At 49.1% G+C, this 25,463-nt stretch overlaps 1 protein-coding gene across 4 annotated transcripts; it reads right to left on the bottom strand.

The window, feature by feature from the left end:
• Positions 1-4,448: 4,448 nt before the first annotated feature.
• LOC143923579 (zymogen granule membrane protein 16-like) lies at positions 4,449-16,259 on the bottom strand. 4 transcript variants are annotated; one of them, XM_077447351.1, is made up of 4 exons: positions 16,167-16,259; positions 11,623-11,745; positions 6,258-6,369; positions 4,449-4,903 (listed from the first exon to the last, which is right to left on the bottom strand). In XM_077447351.1, the coding sequence occupies exons 2-4, from the start codon at positions 11,675-11,677 to the stop codon at positions 4,579-4,581; spliced, it is 492 nt and encodes a 163-aa protein (XP_077303477.1). In that variant the 5' UTR covers positions 11,678-11,745; positions 16,167-16,259; the 3' UTR covers positions 4,449-4,578. The 4 variants fall into 4 exon arrangements, with proteins under 4 accessions (XP_077303477.1, XP_077303479.1, XP_077303476.1 ...); XM_077447353.1 differs by having other exon boundaries at positions 11,623-11,742; positions 16,167-16,189; XM_077447350.1 differs by lacking the exon at positions 16,167-16,259 and adding an exon at positions 13,365-13,441.
• Between the last annotated feature and the right edge of the window lie 9,204 nt (positions 16,260-25,463).

Here is a 25,463-nt window from a genome sequence, read left to right on the forward strand (position 1 = left end):
CTGAAGCAAGTACTGGAGCAGTTTTCTTACCAACCGGAGACGGTGAAGAATCGGGAAGCTTCAGCGGGTATCAAGCCAGGGACTCAGCCAGAGGAGGTGACTCTTTCAGAGCAGCCTTGTGTGCCAAGCGGGGGACCGAGCGGGCCAGTGGGGTGAAGCTTGAGAAGTATCTGAAGTGCCAAGCTAGGGACCCAGCAGAGAGGTGGGGGTGAATCTTGAAGAAGATACTACCCTGAAGACTGGAGTAGTTTAAGGGATTCAGTGGCAGTGAATCATCTAGTCTAGTGAGGCCGCGTACACACGGGCGGACTGTTCGCCCAACCTTGTCCGCTGAACAGTGTTTGGGCGGACAGTCCGCTCGTGTGTGGGCTTTCAGCGGACAGTTTCAGCGGACAGTTGGACGGACAAAGTCTTTCGGAAATTCCGAAAAACTGTCCGCTGAAACTGTGTTTGAGCGAACAGTCCGCCCGTGTGTGGGCCTGTCCGCTGTACTTTCGAAATGAGCGGACTGTTCCCGCTCGGAAAGTCCGCCCACTTCGAGCGCGTGTACAGGTAGGCGGGGCCCGCGAAGGAGACGTCGCGGGCTCCGCCGCCTGGAATGGGCTTAAAGGGGAACCCCAACGCCGAAAAAAAATCGGCGTGGGGGTTCCCCCCAAGTCCACACCAGACCCTTGTCCGAGCACGCTACCCGGCCGGCCAGGAAAGGGGGGCGAGCGAGCGCGCCCCCCCTCCTGAGCCGTACCAGGCCGCGTGCCCTCAACATGGGGGGTGCCTTGGGGAAGGGGGGGCCGCGCGGCCCCCCCACCCCAAAGCACCTTGTCCCCATGTTGATGAGGACAAGGGCCTCTTCCCGACAACCCTGGCCGTTGGTTGTCGGGGTCTGCGGGCGGGGGGCTTATCGGAATCCGGGAGCCCCCTTTAAGAAGGGGGCCCCCGGATACCGGCCCCCCACCCTATGTGAATGAGTATGGGGTACAATGTACCCCTACCCATTCACCTGTGAAATAAAGTACAAATAAAAACACAACACAGGGGGAAAAAATATTTTATTGCACAGCCGGGGGTCTTCCGTCTTCGGGGGTCTTCTCGCCGGACTCCTCCGCTATGTGTGTGTAGCTCTTTTGCCAGCGGAGGAGTCCGGCTTTCTTCCTCCCCGCCGCCGGCCTCTTCTCCCGACTTCGGGGGTCTTGTCCCCCTCTTCGGTTCTTCTGCCGGGCCACCGCGCCTGGTCCGGTGGCCCGGTCTTCTGTCGCCGTCTTCCGTTCTTCTGTCGCCGCCTTCGGTTCTTCTGCCGGGCCACCGCGCCTTCTTGTAGCTCTTTTACAGGCGGTGGCCCGGTCTTCTGTCGCCGTCGCCGCCTTCCGTTCGTGTTCTTCTTCTTGTTCTTCTTGTTCTTCTCCTGGAGATGTTGACTCGACGAGCTCTCCGGCTGGAATGCCGGGGACGCGCTGTGCGGTCACTTATATAGTGACAATGGGGCGGGGTCACATGGTATATGTCACATGGGTTGGTCACATGGGTTGATGTCACATGGGGACTATGACATCGTAAGGGGGCGGGGTCACCATGTGACATCAACCCATGTGACATATACCATGTGACCCCGCCCCATTGTCACTATATAAGTCACAGCGCAGGGCGGCTCTGGCATTCCGGCCGGAGGGAGCGACGTGTCAACATCGCCTGGAGAAGAACAAGAAGAAGAACACGAACGGAAGGCGGCGACGGCGACAGAAGACCGGGCCACCGCCTGCAAAAGAGCTACAAGAAGGCGCGGTGGCCCGGCAGAAGAACCGAAGAGGGGGACAAGACCCCCGAAGTCGGGAGAAGAGGCCGGCGGCGGGGAGGAAGAAAGCCGGACTCCTCCGCTGGCAAAAGAGCTACACACACATAGCGGAGGAGTCCGGCGAGAAGACCCCCGAAGACGGAAGACCCCCGGCTGTGCAATAAAATATTTTTTCCCCCTGTGTTGTGTTTTTATTTGTACTTTATTTCACAGGTGAATGGGTAGGGGTACATTGTACCCCATACTCATTCACATAGGGTGGGGGGCCGGTATCCGGGGGCCCCCTTCTTAAAGGGGGCTCCCGGATTCCGATAAGCCCCCCGCCCGCAGACCCCGACAACCAACGGCCAGGGTTGTCGGGAAGAGGCCCTTGTCCTCATCAACATGGGGACAAGGTGCTTTGGGGTGGGGGGGCCGCGCGGCCCCCCCTTCCCCAAGGCACCCCCCATGTTGAGGGCACGCGGCCTGGTACGGCTCAGGAGGGGGGGCGCGCTCGCTCGCCCCCCTTTCCTGGCCGGCCGGGTAGCGTGCTCGGACAAGGGTCTGGTGTGGACTTGGGGGGAACCCCCACGCCGATTTTTTTTCGGCGTTGGGGTTCCCCTTTAAGCCCATTCCAGGCGGCGGAGCCCGCGACGTCTCCTTCGCGGGCCCCGCCTACCTGTACACGCGCTCGAAATGGGCGGACTTGCCTCCGCCTTACGTGGGCGAGTCCGTTCATTTCAAAAGTTGAGCGAACTGTTTGCCCAACCTTGTTCGTCAAACAGTCCGCTCGTGTGTGGGCAAGTCCGCTCATGCAAATTTTGAGCGGACTGTTTGATGAAACTGTTTGCCGAACAAGGTTGGGCGAACAGTCCGCCCGTGTGTACGCGGCCTGAGAGAGACTGGGAGCTCAGTGGGCTGAAGAACTACAAGAAGTGATTGTAGTGGAAGTGAAGGACCTGTTACACTTTGTGTTATGCCCCGTACACACGAGCGGACTTTTCGACATCCAAACTCCGACGGACTGAGTCCGGCGGACTATCCGATCGTGTGTGGGCTGCAACGGACTTTAGCGAAGCTAAAGTCTGACGGACTTTAGAAATGAAGCATGCTTTAAATTTTCCCGACGGAACTCCGCCGGACCCGGTCCCCTTTGAAAAATCCGCTCGTGTGTGTGCTACTCCGACGGACTAAAACCGACGCTAGGGCAGCTATTGGCTACTGTCTATGAACTTCCTACGTCGAATCCAGTCGTACGTCATCACGTTCGACTCCGTCGGAGTTTGGTGTGATGGTGTGTGGTCAAGTCCGTTCGGTCGAAAAGTCCGCCAGAACTCCGTCGGAACTCCAGCGGAACTCCGGCGGAACTCCTTTGGAGGTCTGTCAGACTTAATTCCTCTCGTGTGTACGGGGCATTAGAAACTGGTAAAGTCTGTTGCCATAGGAGACAACATTTCTACACATGCAGATGTGGCGTCTCGCTGGATGCCTTTAACTGCATGGCTGTCCTCCTATTGAAGTCTCGGTGTCCTGTCCCTAACCCTCTCCCCCCCCCCCCCCCCCCCAAAAAAAGAGAGAAATAAATGTTCTTTTGCATCCAAGAAGTGTCTGGCGCCCAATTACTTTATCCACCTTGCACCCACCATCAGTAGTGTATTTACGTTTTTTGCTGCCCTAGGCCTGACTAAACTCGTACACCCCTAATTTAAATATGACCCACCCCTTCCTGTTTCTGTTTAAGACCCGCCCTGAAATTTTTAAGTGGGGACACTAGTTCTGAGGGCCTGGGGGGGGGGTACAATGGATCCCCTTAATTTGCATAGATTTCCTCTCACTTCCTGTTTGGCCATGGGGCAGAAAGTGAAGGGAAATCTCTGCAATGGGACAGAGATGGTAAACAAGAAGCTGACAGGGGCTATAACCCTCCCTTAAGTATTAAAAGTGTTGCCTATAGTTCTACTTTAAACTCAAATTTCTGATATTTTTATGGAGAGGACTAAGAAGATATAACCATGCCAATGATGCCGCAGAAAACATATAGTACAGTGAGGAAGGTTTGTGGTCCAGGATGAGAGGACAGGCAGAATTAGAAGTGTACCCCCGCCCCCCCCACAGTTGCAGAATGACGGCCGCCCGCATACCGGAAGCAGTGCAACCGCTTTATGGGGGCGCTAGACTAATTTGCCTCTCAGCCCAGTCCGCCCCGTAAGACTGGCGCTACACTAACAGTGTAATGCAAGCTGGTGGGGATTCTTTGTGTGCTGCCCCCCTGCAAAGTGCTGCCCTAGGCCTGGGCCTTGTCAGGATACAGCATTGCCCACCATGCCTTACAACCCACTACATACAGAAGGATGTCAGCTGTTCCTGGCCCTGGAGGTTCTCATTAGATCAAAGGAGGCCTGGGACCTTGTTACACTATTATTGTTTGGAAATCCTGTGACCCTCTCCTGTTTCAAGGTATTCAGCAATCATTTATAAAAATACATCCCCTAAACGGAGCCTGCATTGTTGGTGTGATTGGGGCTGTGTCTGTGGCAGGCGGCCTCTGTGCTACTTTGGGACCCCTGGGCATATCCTCATCAGCCCTTCCAGTGGTAGGCGCTACAGACAAAAAGCAAAAATATTAAACATCTCCTTCAAGTAATAGCTACAGTAGAGAGCACTAACAAATTGGAACACGAAATATGATTTAAAATCTTTATTTTTTCTCAAATCCAGGGAAATTAGAATAAGCTGGATGGGTAGCAAGTGGGCATGGAGGGAGCCCAGTCTTCTGGTTGGCTCTGGTGGGCTCCAGATCTCAGTTCTGGAGGTCAAGCAGAAGCATCTTTGAGGTGGGTGTATGGATGGACACCCCAGTGGAAGCTGATGCTGTTCAGGGCGGAGGAGTATCGCCCACTAATGTAGCGCAGTATGTTGCCCTCAGTCCCCGGAAATTCATTGAAGCTTGTGCCTGATGGTTGCCCAACTTTGAATATCCTCCCTTGGCTTGTCACGAAGAGCAGCTCATTCACACAAAAGGAGGATTTTCCCGACACCTGAATGATATTTTCATGGTTGTGCAGCAAGAACTCATGGAAGACACCACCATGGTCTCCCGCAAAATTCGCCCAGACGTTACCAAATCTGAAGTGAATCCTGGAGGAAAACATATGAAGACTTGAATATATCTTTGTTCCTACATCTACTTCCTGGACAGGGATGTTGGCACAGAGATGACTCAATCGTTTAAAGAAGAAGTAACCCTGATGGGTTTTACGTCCTCATTATTTCCCTGCAAAGGTAAAGCATAATGGGCTGGTATGCATCGCATACTAGCCCATTATGTGTCACTTACCTTTAACCCAAGCCTGCGATGTCACCGCTGTCTCCACTAACAGCGAGCGTCCATCTTCACCCCTCTTCCTTCCGGGGCCGCAAACTCCGGCTCTGTGACTGGCCGGGAATCGCGTGATGTCACTCCCGCACATGCATGCGGGAGCTGCCAGTCACAGCATGTCCCCTTTAGAAATGGCACGATCGCCGTTTCTAAAGTGCACCTGCGCCATAGACATCGGCACATGGCTCTATTGTCAATATCTCCTAAACCGTGGAGGTTTAGGAGATATTTCCAGCAGCCTTAATATAGGTTTACCTTAGGGTTGCCACCTTTTCTTCAAGCCAAACCTGAACACTTTAGCGGCACATGGGCACATTTTTTCATAGTATACACTATAGCAGGGATATGCAATTAGCGGACCTCCAGCTGTTGCAAAACTACAAGTCCCATCATGCCTCTGCCTCTAGGTGTCATGCTTGTGGCTGTCAGATTCTTGCTATGCCTAATGGGGATTGTAGTTTTGCAACAGCTGGTGGTGCGCTAATTGGATATCCCTGCACTATAGGATTACAAAAGACCTGGGACACCTTTGGGTGCCCCCCAAGGAAAGTGGTAATGCAGTGCGCTGCGGCAAACAGTGGGTGTGGCCAAACTGCTCTTACTAACATAATGCCCCCCCCCCCAGTGATGCCAAACCTACCCTCAGAGAGCAGATCCTGAATGGCAACAGATTTTTGTGTTACTATCTAAGCTACTTGGGGAGCCACAGCCCAGTCTAAATAATGTGTCCGGGTTTCAGGCAGGCTGAAACCCGGACACAGGATTCCAAACCCGAACTGTCCGGGTGAATCCTGGACAGGTGGCAACCCTAGTTTACCTATAGGTAAACGTGGTTGCACAGGGTGTACAACCACTTTAAATTCTTAGCACATGTGCAGCTCTGGGCTGAGTTCACAGATGTCTGATACAGATCAGCCCCTGCTGCAGCCTCTGACCCTGTGACAAGCTGCTACAAAGTTGCACTGTTGCAGCTTGATCACTGGGGGAGAGGAGACTGAGAAAATGCTTTCTTCTCCCTGCAGCAGACTGACATTATACGTTCTACTGAAATGTGCTGAAAAAGTTGTATGTATATAAAGTGTAATAGAAAAGATATAGTCAGACAAATCTTACCCATTCAGACAACTGGGACCCTCCCTGATGCGAATGGCTGTTATTGGCCCATGTTGTTGCTCATCGAAGAAGGAAAAATCATTGTTTCCATATGATGCTTTCACTTCAGGGACTACAACATTGAGATATAGGAGAGCAGTCAGGCAGGAGTCACCTACACATGAATGTGTATATTGTATCTGCAATTCTGCAAGCATTCAGCTAGACCAGCTATGGTGAGACTTGGGGATGGGCGATGGCCATACCTGGGAACTTGCTGGAAATTACCTGGCAATGTTGGAATTTTGTTAAAATTGCCAGGCAGTGTTAAAGCGGCTGTATAGTCTATCTTTTTACTTTTACCTACAGGAAAGCCTATAATAAGGCTTACCTGTAGGTAAAAAAAAAAAAAAATCTCCTAAACCTGTACGGTTTAGGAGATATTTCCCTGGCAATGAGTCGCTGACTGCAGCGGCGCATGCGCACAGGGGTTTCTCGGCTGGAAGCCCGGCAGACGCCGGACCCTGCCGGAAAGAAATCTCCCGCGCGCATGCGCGGCAGTGACGATATCGCTGCTCCGGCCACTCACAGCACCAGAGCCGCGATATCCGGAAGACACGGGCGAGATGTCGGGGCCTTATTCTAAGTTAAGTATTTCATAATGAGCTAGTAAGCGGTGCATACTAGCTCATTATGCCTTTTCCCTTACAGGTATGAAAAAAAAAAAAGAATACATTTTAGCGGGTTTACTACCTCTTTCATTTCATTGATAATAATATTTTCATCGACTAAATTAACACCATTTTAGATGACTAAAATAAGACTAAAGCCGCATACACACTGGCGGACTGTCTGGCCTACTTAGTCCGCCGAAACACATTTCAGCGGACAGTCCGCTCGTGTGTGGGCTTCAGCGGACTTTTTCAGCGTGCAGTCTGGCGGACAAAGTATTTCGGAATTTCCGTAATACAGTCCGTCGGACTCGCATTTCGGCGGACAATCCGCCCGTGTGTGTGCCAGTCCGCCGTACTTTTGAAATGAGCGGACTTTTCCCGCCCGGAGAAAAGTCCGCTCATTTCGAGCGGGTATCCAGGTAGGCGGGGCCCGCGAAGGAGACGTCGCTGGCCCCGCCGCCTGGTATGGACTTAAAGGGGACCCCCCCCTCCTGAGCCGTACCAAGCCGCTTGCCCTCAACATGGGGGGTGCCTTGGGGAAGGGGGGGCCGCGCGGCCCCCCCACCCCAAAGCACCTTGTCCCCATGTTGATGAGGACAAGGGCCTCTTCCCGACAACCCTGGCCGTTGGTTGTCGGGGTCTGCGGGCGGGGGGCTTATCGGAATCCGGGAGCCCCCTTTAATAAGGGGGCCCCCGGATACCGGCCCCCCACCCTATGTGAATGAGTATGGGGTACAATGTACCCCTACCCTTTCACCTGTGGAAAAAAAGTACAAAAAAAACACAACACAGGGTTAAAATATTTTATTGCACAGCTCCGGGGGTCTTCCGTCTTCGGGGGTCTTCTCGCCGGACTCCTCCGCTATCTTCTTGTAGCTCTTTTGCTAGCGGAGGAGTCCGGCTTTCTTTCTCGCCGCCGGCCTCTTCTCCCGACTTCGGGGGTCTTGTCCCCCTCTTCGGTTCTTCTGCCAGGCCACCGCGCCTTCTTATAGCTCTTTTACAGGCGGTGGCCTGGTCTTCTGCCGCCGCCTTCCGTTCTTCTTCTTCTTCTCCAGGAGATGTTGCCTCGACGATCTCTCCGGCCGGAATGCCAGGGACGCACTGCGCGGCCACTTATATAGGGACAAGGGGCGGTGTCACATGGCTTTATGTCACATGGGTTGGTGTCACATGGTGACCCCGCCCCCTTCCGATGTCATAGTCCCCATGTGACATCAACCCATGTGACCAACCCATGTGACATAAAGCCATGTGACACCGCCCCTTGTCCCTATATAAGTGGCCGCGCAGTGCGTCCCTGGCATTCCGGCCGGAGAGATCGTCGAGGCAACATCTCCTGGAGAAGAAGAAGAACGGAAGGCGGCGGTGACGGCGGCGACAGAAGACCGGGCCACCGCCTGTAAAAGAGCTATAAGAAGGCGCGGTGGCCCGGCAGAAGAACCGAAGAGGGGGACAAGACCCCCGAAGTCGGGAGAAGAGGCCGGTGGCGAGGAAGAAAGCCGGACTCCGCTAGCAAAAGTGCTACAAGAAGATAGCGGAGGAGTCCGGCGAGAAGACCCCCGAAGACGGAAGACCCCCGGAGCTGTGCAATAAAATATTTTAACCCTGTGTTGTGTTTTTTTGTACTTTTTTTCCACAGGTGAATGGGTAGGGGTACATTGTACCCCATACTCATTCACATAGGGTGGGGGTCCGGTATCCGGGGGCCCCCTTATTAAAGGGGGCTCCCGGATTCCGATAAGCCCCCCGCCCGCAGACCCCGACAACCAACGGCCAGGGTTGTCGGGAAGAGGCCCTTGTCCTCATCAACATGGGGACAAGGTGCTTTGGGGTGGGGTGGCTGCGCGGCCCCCCCTTCCCCAAGGCACCCCCCCATGTTGAGGGCACGCGGCCTGGTACGGCTCAGGAGGGGGGGCGCTCGCTCGCCCCCCTTTCCTGGCCGGCTGGGTAGCGTGCTCGGACAAGGGTCTGTTGTGGACTTGGGGGGGACCCCACGCCGATTTTTTTCGGCGTTGGGGGTCCCCTTTAAGTTCATTCCAGGCGGCGGGGTCAGCGACGTCTCCTTCGCGGGCCCCGCCTACCTGGAGACGCGCTCAAAATGAGCAGACTTTCCTCCGCGTGTGTGGGCGAGTCCGTTCATTTCAAAAGTAGGGCGGATAGTATGGCGGACTTAGTACGCCGTATTAGTCCACTCAAAAAGTGGTGTGTGTGGCCAAGTCCGTTCATTCGAAAGTATGACGGACTGTCCGTCGGATTGTCTGACGGACTAAGTTGGCCAGACAGTCCGCCCTGTGTGTACGCGGCTTAAAACTAAAATGGCATTTTAGTCAAAAGACTATGACTACAACTAAATCGAAATGTGATGTCAAAATTAATACTGTTAAAATGTACCACATAAGAATAAGAAGGGGGCATCTATTAAGCTCCTCAAAAAATCCTTTTTTTATACTCAATGAATATGTGAAATGGCATTACAGCCAATAGAGTTTACAGGTTTTTTTTTGTTGGTTTTTTTATGTATTTTTTATATTTCAAAGTTGCATTTCTGTTTATCAAAATGCAATATTTTTGTTTCTTTATGAAACTGGTTTTAAATATAAAGATAGCACAGGTAAATCTGTCTGTAGATCACGTTTAAACCTTAATATCAGACATAATAACAGACATTCCAAGTCTCCCGCGAGCTGCGGGAGTCTCCCGCATTTTGGCTGCGGCTGCCGGACACCCTGCAAGTGCCTTGTGATATCTCCCTGTATAGCTTGATAGCTGACAGCCGCTTCTCCTTCTCTCCCCCCTGCGGCTGTCAGAGAAAAAGCTATACAGGGAGATCGGTGTTCACAGCTGTGCCTCCTGCCACACTGATCATTCCCCAATGTTTGCTGTGTGCTCCTCCGGCCGCTCTTTTGGCCCCCCTATCCTCATTCTCCGGCCCCCCCTCCATTTCCTTCTCCCCCCCCCTTCCTGTTCTTCTGACCCCCTGTCCTCCTCCTCCGCCCCCCCCCCTCGTTCCCCGCAGCCGGCTTCCCTCCTCTCCTCCTCCGCCGGCTGCAGGGGATGTGTCAGGATGGAGAGCGGAGGAAGGGGCCGGTAAGTATGTAACTTACCGGCCCCTTCCTTTTCTAAATTGGACACAGAAAGCGTTCGCTACCGATCGCTCCTGTGTCTTGTGATGTGTCCTGTGATAACTGGGCAGAGTAAACTGTGATTTCTCTGCTTCAGTTTATGAATAGAGAGGAGCCTCTGTCTCCTGTCCAGGGGCTAGGATTGCCACCTTTTCTTCAAGCCAAACGCGAACACTTTTGCGGCACAGGTCAATCACAGAGAGCGCCAGTGGGTGTGGCCACATTGCTCTTGCTGACATCATCACCCCACCCTTCAGTGATGCCGCACCGCCCCCCCCAAACAGCTTCCGGCAGCGGCAACAGATTTGTGTATGACTATCCGGGCTACTTGGGGAGCCACAGCCTGGTCTGAATAATGTGCATGGGTTTCAGGTGGACTGAAACCCGGACACATAATTCAAAACTCAAACTGTCCGGGTGAATCCTGGACAGGTGGCAACCCTACCAGGGGCGGACTGACCATTCAGCCACTCGGGCACTGCCTGAGGGCCCCATCAGGGTTGCCGGCCTCAGTAAAACCAGGGACAGTATGTCAAAATCTGTGTGTTTTTTTTTTTTTTACATCTGCCTCTGAAATGTCCCTTACCGACATCCTTTTGGTCTAAAAATCCCGAGATTATAGCTGCCCCACCTCTACAGTACCTTCTCAGCCAATAGAAACATGTCTGTGTATACTGTGTGTACATGTATGTGTAACCTGTGTGATTGTATACTGTGTGTGTATACTGTGTGGCCCCATAATCTCTGATAGCCTGGGGGCCCCATAATCTCCTATTGCCCGGGGGCCCCATGAGTTGTCAGTCCGCCCCTGCCCCTGTCCCGTTATTTGCAGTGCTGAGGCTGCTGAGAAAGGGTCTGGGGAATCTGTAGTGTAAGTGTAGTGTTGGTATACCACTGTTTGCGTTGGCGCTCTAAGCGCAGCGCTTTTTTTTTCTCTTATCCTTACCTAGGGCCCGCTTTTGATCTTGCACAAGGGCCCACTCATTTCATGATACGCCCTTGTCTGAGGATGTACATTATATGCGTTGGGAAGAGGAACTATACAAAAAAAAAAATTTGTTTATGCAAGCTTTCCACATCTCCTATTGGACACTCCAGTCTGTGTCTCATACAAAAAATTGAGGATATACCCTGTTTTTTTTTTTTTTAGGGGTGCTTCCTTGTGCAGCTGGGGGGGGGGGGGGGTAGTTTATAATTGGGCAATTATTATTTTATCTTGTGGTTTTTGGTATTGTTTGTCTTTTTTTGTCTTTTTATATATATATATATATATATATATATATATATATATATATATATATATATATATATATATATATATAATTCAATTACTTATGTATGGATATTCTGCCTAGTGGTCCTTTAAGTCCCTCCACCCATGGATCTTGAGAGCATTGTTATTATTTTAAGAGGGGTTGAGCCCCAATCAGGTTTTTACTTTTTAATTTTTCACAATGCAAATAACTGACAGTTGTTTTTTTATAACTGATTATGTTGATTAGCTGCTTCTGCCCTACCATATTCGTTATTATAATGGACTGGTCAATATAACAGGGGGATGAATAGTAAGTTGTAATAACTCAAGCTCACCAGCAGATGTCGCAGTGGAGCCCAGCAGAAAGCACACACACAGGAGAGTCCGCATCCTGGTCTTAGCAGTTATCACCTAGAGCCGCGCCTCTCAACTGTAACGGTAAATTCTTCCAAAACCTTCTGTGCGGCAACAGTACAAAAATGAATAAACTCATGCAATAAAATGATGGGAATGCAAAACATTTGAAATGCATTAAAAGGGAGAAATCAATAGAAATTGCGAGTTGCTGTAATTTCTATAGACGCAGAACGAAGCGAATTTTTTGGGTTGATTTACTAAAACTGGAGAGTGCACACTCTGTGGGCAGCTCTGCATAAAAACCAATCAGCTTCCAGGTTTTATTGTCAAAGCTTAACCGAGCAAGCTGAAGTTAGAAGCCGATTGGCTGCCTTGCACAGCTGCTGAGTGCTCCAGTTTTTGTAAATATTCCCTTTAAAGGATAAGTTTACCTTTGGGAACACGTTACATGTCCCACCTGTTTTTAGGGTAACATGTTCCCAATGCTGCAGCCGCTGCTCCATCCCCCGCCCCCCTTGTGACCGCAGTACAGGGAGAAGTTCCCCTTACTAGCTCTCACTTTTTTTAAATAAGCGCAGCCCTGCGGGGCTCCACCTACACAGCCGTGACATTCATTCACACGGCTCTGTGTGGCGCCGTGGTAGTTCATTGATTCTTCCTGTCAGTGTATCTGGGGATGTACAGGCGCTAAGATACACCGACAGATCTGCAGGAGATCTGCATGGCACCGGCGGTCTGCTGATGGCTGATGCAATACTTTACAGGCTCCTAATATAAAATAATAAATGCACATTTTGTTTTAGATCGCCCCAGATTCTATTGCTGGAAGTGGGAGCAAATAAAGGTGCCAAATATGACAGGGGGGGGGGGGGCAGATAAGCACTTTTGGGTGGAACTCCACTTTAACCGCTTCCTGACCAGCGCACGCCGATATACGTCGGCAGAATGGCACTGGTGGGCAAAAGGGCGTACAGGTACATCCCCTTTAAGAAGCAGTGCCCGCTACGGTCTACGTGACCGTGGGTCCTGTGGACTCGATGTCCGCGCTAGTGTTATGGAGAGGTAGATGGGGAGATGCTTTTGTAAACAAAGTGCCTAGTGACAGTACAGAAAGCACCGCTCCCTGTCATCAAACGCAGCGATCGATGTCCTGTGTGTTGTAGCCCCCCCCCCCACAGTTAGAATCACTCCCTAGGACACACTTAACCCCTTCATCGCTCCCTATTGGTTAAACCCTTCATTGCCAGTGTCATTTACACAGTAATCAGTGCATTTTTATAGCACTGATCGCTGTATAAATGACAATGGTCCCAAAATAGTGTCAAAAATGTCTGATGTACCTGCCATAATATCGCAGTCCCAATAAAAATCGCAGATCGCTGCCATTACTAATGAAACAAAAAAATATATTTTTGGGGGATATTTATTATAGCAAAAAGTAAAAAATAAAGCTTTTTTTTTCGAAATTGTCACAATTTTTTTGTTTATATCGCAAAAAAAAAAAACACAGGGGTGATCAAATACCACCAAAAGAAAGCTCTATTTGCGAGGAAAAAACAATGTCAATTTTATTTGGGTACAACGTCGCACAACCGCGCGACTGTCAGTTAAAGCGGCATAGTGCCGAATCGCAAAAAAGTGCTCTGGTCAGGAAGGGGGTAAAATCTTCCGGGGCTGAAGTGGTTAACATTCTCAAGTAAGCTTACAATACAATTCTTACCCCCAGCACTGGCAGTTTCAAACTACCAATGATGTTGGCTCCTGCTCTCTCAGTGCTGCTTCGCTGAACTTCTGGTCATCATATGAAAGAATTAAAGGATAAGTTCACTTTTTGGGGGGGAAAAAATTATAAATGCACTTTTTTTTTTTTTACAGGTAAAAAAATTAGCATTTTTTTTTTTGGAGCCTGTAAAGCACTGCACCAGAGATCAGCAGATCGCTGGTGCCATAGACATGTGCACTGACCAAAAATTAGTTCATTTTCGTTTGTTTCATTCGTTTTTTTGTATTTTTTCAGAAATTCAGAAAATCGAAAATTCTGAAATTTTCACATTTAGATTTTTCGGATTTCCAAATTTCCGGATTTCGAATTTTCAATTTTACAAAAAAAAAAAACGAATGAAACGAAAAGAATGAATTTTGGATTTATGGATTTCCAAACTTCCGAATTTCCAATTTTCCAAATTTCTGAATTTCTGATTTCCGATTTTCTGAATTTTTGGAATTCCGTCGTTTCCAAATTTTCGGAAAATTCGGAAATTTTCACATTTCGATTTTTCGGATTTCCAAATTTCCGGATTTAGAATTTTCAATTTTCCGAAAAAACAAAACAAAAAACGAATGGAACAAAAAGAATGAGTTTCGGATTTCCGAATTTCCGGATTTCCAAATTGCCAAATTTCTGATTTCCGATTTTCCGAATTCTCAGAATTCCGTAGTTTCCAAATTTTCAGATTTTTGGAATTCCGGAATTCAAAGATTTGAAAGTCCAAAAATTTTAAAATCTGAAAAAAAGAAAGGAAATCAGTTTAATTAATAACTACCTATTAAATTAATGAGTATGAATTTATCTGAAGTTACAAATTATCTGAAATAACAAATGCCAGATCTATATAAATGGAATGGAACAAATTAATAATAAATAATTAATAATAATAAGGTTTTATTATTATTATTAGATCGTTACGTTCCATTTGATTAGATGTGGCATTCGTTATTTCAAATAATTTAAATTGTAAATTCGGATAAATTCGTACTCGTTATGTTCACTAACAGAAATTTGGAAGGGAATTCCAATACCTATAATTTAATAGTTAGTTATTATTTAGAATTAAACAGATTTTCTTTTTTTCTGACTTTCGAATTTCCGAAAAATCGTAACTTCGAAATTCGAAAATTTGGAAATCCAAAAATTGGAAATTCGGAAATTCAAAAATCCGAAAATTCGAAATTCGGAAATTTGGAAATTCAGAAATTTCTGAAATTCGCCATTTTGCAAATTTTGAAATTCGAAAATTTCAGAAATTGAAAAATTCAGAAATTCGTAATTAACGAATTTGTCAAAATTTGTTAAAAAAAATAATTTGGAACTAAACGAATTGCACATGTCAAGTGCCATGCAGGTCTCCAGCAGATCTGCTTCCCTGTACATATGGGCCAGCAGATGTACTGACAGGAAGCATGAAGTGGTAGTTCATTGAAAACTAAAAGCCGACAGCTGCAAAGGCTGCTGCACCTTGCAATTTTCAATGCACAGAGTGCTGTCAATCAGTGATGCACACAGTGTAGGGACACACAACTGTAGTCACTGCATGTAAGGGTGGCTCCATAGGAAGCTGCAAGAGAAAGGAGCTGGAAACCTGGGGCACAGTGACAAGTCTGCTTCTCCATAGATGCAGTACACTGTGCGTTGTCACCCCAGGACAGAAATTGCAGAAAACATTAAATGGAAGTTCAGTCAGCCACAGCTCAAGGAACCCCTAGCAACCTCTGGAGAAAAAATAGGGTTCCATGGAACCCTGGTTGAGAATGGCTTCCTTAGAACAATGTACTCTCCATGTGGCTAACATTTTATCATTAGTAATGAAATCTCTGTGGATATAGTTACTTTAGGTACAGTCAACACTAAAACATATTGAAAAATATGGTACAGCAAACAAAATGTGAAATCTACACTATAATACCAAAAGTATTGGGACGTCTGCCTTTACACACACATACAATTTAACGGCATCCCAGTCTTAGTCCGTAGGGTTCAATATTGAGTTTGCAGTTATAACAGCTTCAACTCTTCTGGGAAGGCCGTCCACAAGGTTTAGGAGTGTGTCTATGGGAATGTTTGACCATTCTTCCAGAAGCACAAATGCTCTTCTGGAAGAATGGTCAAACATTCCCATAGACACACTCCAAGCCCACGTACACACGTCGGAGATTTTGGCAACCAAATCCGTCGGATCTTGTCCAAAACTGTTGCATACACACGGTCGGACTAAGTTGTCGAAAAATCCGATCATTCAGAACGTGATGACGTAATTTCGTTACGATGGGACTACATTCAGGCTAGTAGCCAATAGCTTTGATGTAGGAATTTGATCTGAGCATGCGTGGCACTTTGTCCGATCAAAATTCTCTACACATTCTCTACACATGATCGGAGTATGTCCGATCGAACCAGTTGGTTGGAAAATATTTCCAACATGTTGGAAAATTGGGTCCAACGGAATTAGTCCGATGCATACCACACACAGTCGGATTATCCGACAACACGGTCCGATAGGATATATTCCGACGGATTCTCCAACCGTGTGTAAAAGGGCCTAAACCTTCCCAGAAGAGTTGAAGCTGTTATAGCTGCAAAGGTTGGGCCAACTCAATATTGAACCCTACAGACTAAGACTGGGGTATCATTAAAGTTCATTTGTGTGTAAAGGCAGGTGTCCCAAAACTTTTGTAATATAGTTTATAACACTCTAGAAATCATAAAAGCCCTGTACACGAGTCTGCCATGGGCTATGTAACTCACCTTTCGTTCCCGGCCACTGCATGAATCTATCTTCTCTTCTACCAGTATATATACAGCATAGCTCAGTCTGTGTATATACACATCGATTACGACATTTTTTTTAAATCAACAAGAACTCTTTGATTTCAGATAATATTTAACTTCATTAACTCCTTCCATAGAATGCATTAAGGTGAAAAAATATTTACCTTTCCAACCCCTTTAACATATTCGGTAATATGTAGCTTTTATTTATGCTATTTAGTTGTCTTATTAAAGTGGAGGTCCACCCTAAAATGGACCTCCGCTCATCGGAATCCCCCCCCCTCCGGCGCCACAATCGGCACCTTTCAGGGGGGAGGGGGGGTGCAGTTACCTGGATAATCCAGGTAACTGCACCCACTTCCGGTCTAGCTCTCTGCGGAAAGGGGCGTACGTTACGCCCCTTTCCGCAAGCGCCCGCCCCCTTCAGCAAGTGCCCCGCTGCCTGCTGGGAAAAACACAGCTCCCAGAGGCAGCGGGGACCGTCCGGATTGCGCCGTGTGGCTCGCGCATGCGCAGTAGGGAACCGGGAAATGAAGCCGAAAGGCTCCATTTCCTGATTCCCATACCCAAGATGGCGGCGGCACGAGCGAGCGATCGGCTTCGGGTGCCGACATCGCGGGCGCGCTGGACAGGTAAGTGTCACTATTTAAAAGTCAGCAGCTGCAGTATTTGTAGCTGCTGGCTTTTAAAAAAAAAAAAAAAACGCGGAGTCCCGGTGGACTCCCGCTTTAAACATATTCTGCCCTTCACCTTCCTAATAACCCTTCCAGTAACGTATTCAGCTGAGGGTTAGGGGTTATATTAGGATGATGGTTAGGGGTTGGGTCGAGGGTTATGCTTTCGGTTAAGGGTTAGGGTTATGGTAATGGATTAGGATGATGGTTAGGGGTTGGGTTGAGGGTTATGGTTTAGGTTGAGAGTTAGGGGCAGTGGGGTGATTAGAACCTTCAGTGCAAGAGGCCCTCCTGACCCCCGGCTGGGGCTCTTCCCAGGATCACCAGGGCCTGGTCGCAAATGTGACCTTTGTGACCCTGGTAGTTCCACCACTTGTGTCAGTAGTTTTTTATTTTATTTTTTTACCATTTTATTTTTTTATTAATTTCTTTTACAATATTATTTTTCACAATTTTTTAGGAGCCCCGTTTGGGGGCTTTTGTGAGCTATCAGGGGTCTAAGGAGACCTCTGATGTTTCACCTTTGAGACAGAGAAGGGAGCAGTCCTGACAAACTTTGCGTACCTGACTGATGAGCCCGATATAGCAGGGGAAGGTCTCCCTTACGTGTCTGGTTTGTGGCCCCTGGTAGTATGGACATGAGGCATGGGAGCACAGACTGGTATGAGAGCCTGGCGGGTTAGATGCAGGAGAAGAGGCGCAAGGGCCTGATGCAGATGGGTTGTAGGTCTCCAGACAGCTGGACGTTGGCAGCGGATGCAGAGCAAGAGCTGGTGAGGCAGGTCCAGTCACAAGCACGGTCAGCAACAGGCGGGTGGTGCAGTACAAAGGATCAAGCAAGTTCAAAGTTCAGGTCACAGGCAGGGTTGGCAACAGGCGGGTAGCGCGGTACAGAGGAGCAGGCAGGCTCAAGGTCACAGACAGGCCGAGGTCAAGGGCAGGCAGCAAGCAGGACAATCCAAGGGTTAAGCCGGGTAATCAGGAGATCAGGAGTTCCAAGCAAGGTTACGGGTACTAGGGCACAGGGAGCTGCAGATCAGACAGCACCGAGCACACTGCGGGGGACACCTAAATAGGGCGCTTGGTGCCAAACGCCATGCGCACGCGCCGACGCCCACCAGCACACGCACCCGCCCCCACAGGCGCATGCACATGCGCACAACAGTGCACCAGCGCACACCGGCGCACCGCAGATCGCCCAGTCGCATGTCCGTTACGGGCATCTCTCAGACAAGTCCTCAATCCTCTTCTCTGCAGCCTCAGCTGTACAGAATGAATGGACAGGAATACCTCTGCACAGAACTTCCCATTCATTCACAGACTGAATCCTAATAAACACAGACTATTCATTCAGACAAGGAAGACACATTTACTGGACCTTTCCTTCGCTCTCCATCCTGACAGTGGGATAAGCGGGGCCGGGGAGACCACAGGAGAGAGGACAGGGGCCTGGGGGAGCATTAAAAAGCTGGATAAGCGTTGCAGAAGGGGTGGTAGCATATAGAGGAACTTATCCCCTCCTTTCTGCAGCTGCTGAATGCCTGCAGGAGGGAAAGGAAGAGAAGTGACCATTCAGCAGCTGAAGCAGGATGGGGATTGGTTCCTCTATATGCCGCCACCCCTCCTATCCAGGTGTACAGGCTCCTCATGGGCCCCCTGGAGCATAGGGCCGGGTCGTAGTTGCGACCCCCCTAGGTACGCCCCTGGTTAGGGGTATGGTTGAGGATTAGGTAGAGGGTTAAGGGTTACATTGAGGGTTATGGATTATGGTGATGGTTAGAGGTGAGGTTCAGGGTTATGGATTAGGGTGATGGTTAGAGGTGGGGTTCAGGGTTATGGATTAGGGTGATGGTTAGAGGTGGGGTTCAGGGTTATGGATTAGGTTGATGGTTAGAAACCACTCTCCTATTCTATATTCCACTCCTAATTTCCCACAATGCATAAATAAATATTATAATCTCCTTTTTTGGGCGCCATTTTTGTTGGAGAGAGAGCATCTCATTACATCTGAGAGCATAATGGATCCCGTCATATTGGAAAGCGATGAGTCCATCCGGCTGCTTGTGTTACGGAGGCCCAGGAGAAGGAGACAGCTTGAGGAGGAGAGAAGCAGCCCTCATCGGTTCTGGACACATCCTATAAAATCCCAGCGTTTCTATGCGGGCTACTTTGCAAATATGTATGCAAAACTTTACAATAATCCAGATACATTTTTCATCCTTCATACTCATGTCCTCATGTCCGTTCCTGCATTTGATGACCAATGTTAGATTTTATAATATGTTATCATGAAAAATGTGTAGAGTTTTTTACTATATTTAATTTTTTTTTATAATTATATGGTTTCACCCTTTTTCTTTAACTGTTCCTGATGAGGCCTTTGGACTGGCTGGTAATTGAATGAGGCCATACAGTGATTAAGGCCTAAACCACAAGAAGAAATTTTCCAACTACCGTCTCAGCTAGTGATGGACGAACTTCCGACGGGACGTTTCGCGAACGCGGACCGCGAACGTGGCCGATAGTTCACGAACCGGAACGTTTGCGGCGGGCCCCATTGACTTCAATGGGAGGAGAACTTTGCAAACCTACAGGTCAAATTTGCAGCCACAAAATAATTAATAGCTGTGCAAACATAGTCCCACCACATGGCCAATGACATAACACATGTATGAGGTAAATTTGGGATCGACAACTACAAGCATTCTTTTTTTATATGGGAAATTGTTGTGACAATTCAGGACTGTGGAGCGCATGAAGGCAATGGAGGAGAGGGAAGGTCAGGGACCAGGGTAGGCAAAGAGGGTGCAGGAGATGATCACCAGCAGCGTGACATACATCAATGACACCTGCACCGTGATAGAGTGATCTGACAAAAGCACCGTGATAGAGAGCACTGACATCAGCAGCGTGACAAAGCACTCACACCAGCACCGTGATATACAGCACTGACAGCAGCACCGTGATAGGGAGCACTGACATCAGCAGTGTGACATAAAGCACTCACACCAGCACCGTGATATACAGCACTGACAGCAGCACCATGAGAGAGAGCACTGACATCAGCAGCGTGACATACAGCAATGACACCTGCACCGTGATAGAGTCATCTGACAACAGCACCATGATATAGAGCACTGACATCAGCAGCGTGACATAAAGCACTAACACCAGCACCGTGATATACAGCACTGACAGCAGCACCGTGATAGAGAGTACTGACATCAGCACCGTGATATACAGCACTGACACCTGCACCGTAAGCAGCCCCAGGCGGAAGTCAGCATAGCACAGGGATGGTGGGAGCCCCTCATAATGAGCATAGCACAGGGATGGTGGGAGCCCCTCATAATGAGCATAGCACAGGGATGGTGGGAGCCCCTCATAATGAGCATAGCACAGGGATGGTGGGAGCCCCTCATAATAAGCAGCCCCAGGAGGATGTCAGCATAGCACAGGGATGGTGGGAGCCCCTCATAATAAGCAGCCCCAGGAGGATGTCAGCATAGCACAGGGATGGTGGGAGCCCCTCATAATAAGCAGCCCCAGGAGGATGTCAGCATAACACAGGGATGGTAGGAGCCCCTCATAATAAGCAGACCCAGGAGTAAGTCAGCACAGCACAGGGATGGTGGGAGCCCCTCATAATGAGCATAGCGCAGGGATGGTGGGAGCACCTCAAAATATGCACAGCAGAGGTACAGCCCCAGGAGGAAGTCAGCACAGCACAGGGATGGTGGGAGCCCCTCGTAATAAGCAGCCCCAGTAGAAATATGACACCGCTCAACCTCTTCAAAGAGGAGGGTATAGGCATATAGAACGGTGTGCTTTTTTTGGACAAGGAAGTGAGCCAAATGAAGAAAGAAGGTCTCTGTGCTGGATTAAAAAATTGTTTATAGACATATACATGGTCTACTGGTCACATGTGTTGAATTCCTCCGAGACCCATGCCTCATTCATTTTTAGAAATGTGAGGTAGTTAACACTGTCGTGAGCTAGGCGAGTACGCTTAGCGGTCACGATCCCCCCTGCTGCGCTGAACGTCCTTTCGGACAGGACACTGGACGAGGGGCAAGCCAACAGTTCGATTGCAAATTGGGCAAGCTCTGGCCAGAGGTCAAGCCTGCCCACCCAGTAGTCCAGGGATTCATCACTCCTCAGAGCGTCCACCTCGGTCGTTAACCCGATGTAGTCGGACACCTGACGGTCTAGGCGTTCCCTGATGCTGGATCCGGATGACACCTGTCGATGGGTCGGCTGAAAGAATGACCTCATATCCGAAGTCACCAACACATCTTCAAACCGGCCTCTCCTTGCAAGCGCTGTTGGATTGGTACCCGCAACTCCTTCTCTGGGAGTGGGAATTGCTCCTCTGCCAGGGCACGCAAAGGCAGAATGCAGCATTTCTCGAAGCAAGGCCTGGAAGTGCTGCATTCTGACAGCCCTCTGTGACGGCGGTAGCATTTCCGCCATTTTGTGTTTGTACCGGGGGTCTAAGTACGTTGCCACCCAGTACTGGTCCTTGATCCTTATGCTTTTTATACGGGGGTCCCTATTAAAACACTGGAGCATGAAGGCCCCCATTTGCACTAAAGTGGAAGCGGTGTGGTGTCCTGGCTCCTGCTCATCATCCAGGATTAGGGATGAGCCGAACACCCCCCAGTTCGGTTCGCAGCAGAACTTTCGAACGGACCCCAAATTCGAACGAACTTTAGAACCCCATTGAAGTCTATGGGACTCGAACGTTCGAAATTAAAAATGCTAATTTTAACGGCTAATATGCAAGATACTGTCCAAAAAAAGAGTTTGGGGACCTGGCTCCTGCCCCAGGGGACATGGGTCAATGCCTAAAATGTTTTTAAAAATGGCCGTTTTGGCGGGAGCACTGATTTTAATGATGATTAAAGTGAAAAAAAAGTGAAATATTCCTTTAAATATGGTGCCTGGGGGGTGTCTGTAGTATGCCTGTGAAGTGCCACGTGTTTCCCGTGTTTAGAACAGTCCCTGCACAAAATGACATTAAACGGAAATAACACCATTTAAAACTGCTTGCGGTTTTAATGTTATATCTGGTTCCTGCAATATGGTTGAAAACCATTGAGAAAAATGGCATGGGTAGCCCTCCCTGCCCATTACCAGCCCCTTTGGGTCTTTTACGCATATCAATGGCAAACCTGTACCCATATTAAAAAAAGGAAATGCGTGTGGCCCCCAGGCCCTATATACTCAGAAAAGCAGTATACAGGCGGTGCAAACAAGACAGGGACTGTGTAGGTTTGTTGTGTTAAGTTGAATCTGTTTGTAATTTTCAACTGGTACATTTTTAAAGTGTAGCTCCAGTCAAAAAAACTATTTTTAAGCTTTTTGGAAAACATATGGAAGGGTTATCACCCCTGTATAATTTGTTTTGTCGTCCATCTTTTTTCATCTCACTTGCTGTTGTCTCCTTCCATTTGCAAGTAGGAGATGTTTGTAAGTTGGATGTTTGAAAGTAGGGGCCTGCCCTATATGCTCTGCAGAAATGGCGGAACAAGGTGTTGGTTTTGCCACAACATTGTAAGCCCTCAAAGTGACTCTTGCTGGGCGCTGGAGCGCCCTGCTGTGAACAATTATATCAAGAATTGTAATTACATGCCATTGTTGAACAGTGGTAGAAAAATTTACCTTTGGTGGTTGTGGTGCTGGTGCCACAACACTATAAGTCCTCACAGTTACTCTGGGTGGGCACAGGAACGGGCCCTCCTGTGAAATATTATATCAAGAATTGTAATTACATGTCCCTGTTAAACAGGGGCAGAAAAATTGGGCTTTAGGCACTGGTGCTGGTGCCACGACACTGCAACCTCTTCCATATAATCTAGTTTTATTGCAGGAATTAGCCCTGCTGCAAAGCATTGCATCAAAAATTGTAATTAAATGCCCCTGTTAAACAGGGGCAGAAAAATTGGGCTTTAGGCACTGGTGCTGGTGCCACCACACTGCAACCTCTCCCATATACTCTAGTTTTATTGCAGGAATTAGCCCTGCTGCAAAGCATTGCATCAAAAATTGTACTTAAAACGCCCCTGTTAAACAGGGGCAGAAAAATTGGGCCTTAGGCACTGGTGCTGGTGCCACGACACTGCAAACTCTCCCATATACTCTAGTTTTATTGCAGGAATTAGCCCTGCTGCAAAGCATTGCATCAAAAATCGTACTTAAACGCCCCTGTTAAACAGGGGCAGAAAAATTGGGCTGATGGCATCACCCAGAACCAGAAATGTTCTTCCAACATATCAGCGGAGGAGGAAGAGGATAGACGATCATAACATAACAGGACAGTCACTCAGCATCAGCATAGGCAGTCTTGAAGGGATGTGATATTTCAAAAAAAATTATTCGGTTACATCAGCTTCAGGTGCTTGGTAGCTGTGGGTGATCCAAGACTGATTCATCTTGATGAAGGTCAGTTGATCAACTGATTCGGTGGACAGGCGTACCCTGTGATCGGTAACAAAGCCACCAGCAGCACTGAAGGTGCGTTCCGAAAAAACGCTGGATGCAGGACAGGCCAGTAGCTCAATTGCATACTGTGCAAGCTCTGGCCAGTGATCCATCCTCAAGACCCAGTAAGCCAGAGGATTTTCGGTGGGAAAGGTGTCCAAGTCTGACCTTGCCCCTAGGTATTCCTGCACCATGTAAATCAGACGCTGGCGATGGTTGCTGGAACCGATCATACCTTGGGGCTGCGGACTAAAAAATTGTCTGAAAGCATCAGTCAGACGGCCACCTTCTCCACCGCTCCTTCTGACCGATGCCTCAGCAACACATTGTCCAGGACCAGGAGTTTGTAACCTCCCAGTCTCTGGGAACGTGTTGCACAGACCTTTCTGCAAGGCCTCCCCGAGATGTCTCATCCTCTGCTCCCTCTGCGATGTCAAGATAAGGTCGGCAACCTTACCCTTGTACCGTGGATCAAGGAGAGTGGCCAGCCAGTAATGGTCCCTCTCCTTGATCTGAACAATACGAGGATCCTTCCGCAGGCTTTGCAGGATCAGGGAGGCCATGCAGCGTAGGTTAGCTGAAGCATTCGGTCCGGAGTCCTCTGGGTCACTAAGGGCAACATGATCCGCAGCTACCTCCTCCCAGCCACATACAAGTCCACGTGTTTCTTGGGACTGTAAATCATCCCTACAAGACTGCTGCTGCTGCTGAGTGCCAGCCTCCACCTCCATGCTGACACAATCATCCTCCTCCTCCTCTTCCTCCTCCTCATCCTCTTCCTGTGTGATGGGTGGCACAGCAGGAACACTGTCTGGATAAAGGGGGCCTTGAGAGGCAAGGAAGTCCTCCTCTTCCTGCCTCTGTTCTGCCTCAAGTGCCCTGTCCATTATTCCACGCAGCGTATGCTCCAAGAGGTGGACAAGAGGTACAGTGTCACTGATGCATGCACTGTCACTGCTCACCATCCTTGTGGCCTCCTCAAACGGTGACAGGACAGTGCATGCATCCCTGATCATGCCCCACTGGCGTGGTGAGAAAAAACCGAGCTCCCCTGACCCTGTCCTGGTGCCGTAGTTGCACAGGTACTCATTGATGGCCCTCTGCTGCGTGTGCAGCCGCTGCAGCATGGCCAACGTTGAGTTCCACCTGGTGGGCATGTCACATATAAGGCGGTTCTTGGGCAGGTTCAACTCCTTTTGGAGCTCAGCCAGCCGAGCACAGGCTGTCACGATCTGGAGTCAGGCTCAGAGACCAATAGCTATAGCAGCAGAGCAGATATTCACACAGGTCACCCTGGCTGATGGCACGGGTTCACCTGAGGTGCGGGGTCTAAGCACTAACCAGTATTCACCAGAGCTCCCAAAGGTGGAGATGGGCTTGGCTGCGTGTTAGTGCCAGGTCGCGGTCCTCACGATAGCCCCACCAGGAGGTGAGCAAGCCGGGGGTCTGGTAGCAGATATAGCAGGTAGAGATCAAGCAGAAGCGTAGTTGAGAAACAAGCCAAAAGTCGGTAACCAATAGTTGCAGGTTGGGATTCAGCAGAAGCGTAGTCCAGGAGCAAGCCAAATGTCGGTAACGAAAGGTAGCAAGGATACGGTCGGCAGCAGGAGAGATAGAAGCAAGATATTGGCTGGTAAAGGCACAATATTCTGGCAAGGAGGAAGTGCAGAGACATGGCTTATATAGGAAGTTCATGGGAGGAGCAAAGGGTTCAAGGTTCAAGGCAAACAAGATTCAAGACATGATCACTAAAGGAATTGTCCAAGGAACTGTCCAAGGAACTGTCCAAGGAACTGTCCAAGGAACTGTCCAAGGAACTGTCCAGCATTCCAGGTGGCTCAGCAAGCAGAGTCACTGCCAGACACACCAGAGGTCCCAGGTTCAAGCCCAGGTCCTAACACAGGCATTAAATGATCGGCGGAAATGCACACAGACTTTCCTGGCCTGCTTCAGGACATCCTGTAAGCCGGGGTACCTGCCCAAGAACCGCTGCACCACCAGGTTAAAGACGTGAGCTACACAGGGCACATGGGTCAGTTGTCCCTGTCGGAGAGCAGAGAGGAGGTTGGTGCCATTGTCACAAACCACCATTCCTGGCTTAAGCTGGCGTGGCGTC

The sequence above is a fragment of the Lithobates pipiens genome, unplaced genomic scaffold (genome assembly GCF_037356315.1).
Source record: "Lithobates pipiens isolate NorthernLeopardFrog02 unplaced genomic scaffold, aLitPip1_a1.2 Scaffold_22, whole genome shotgun sequence".
Lineage (NCBI taxonomy): Eukaryota > Metazoa > Chordata > Amphibia > Anura > Ranidae > Lithobates > Lithobates pipiens.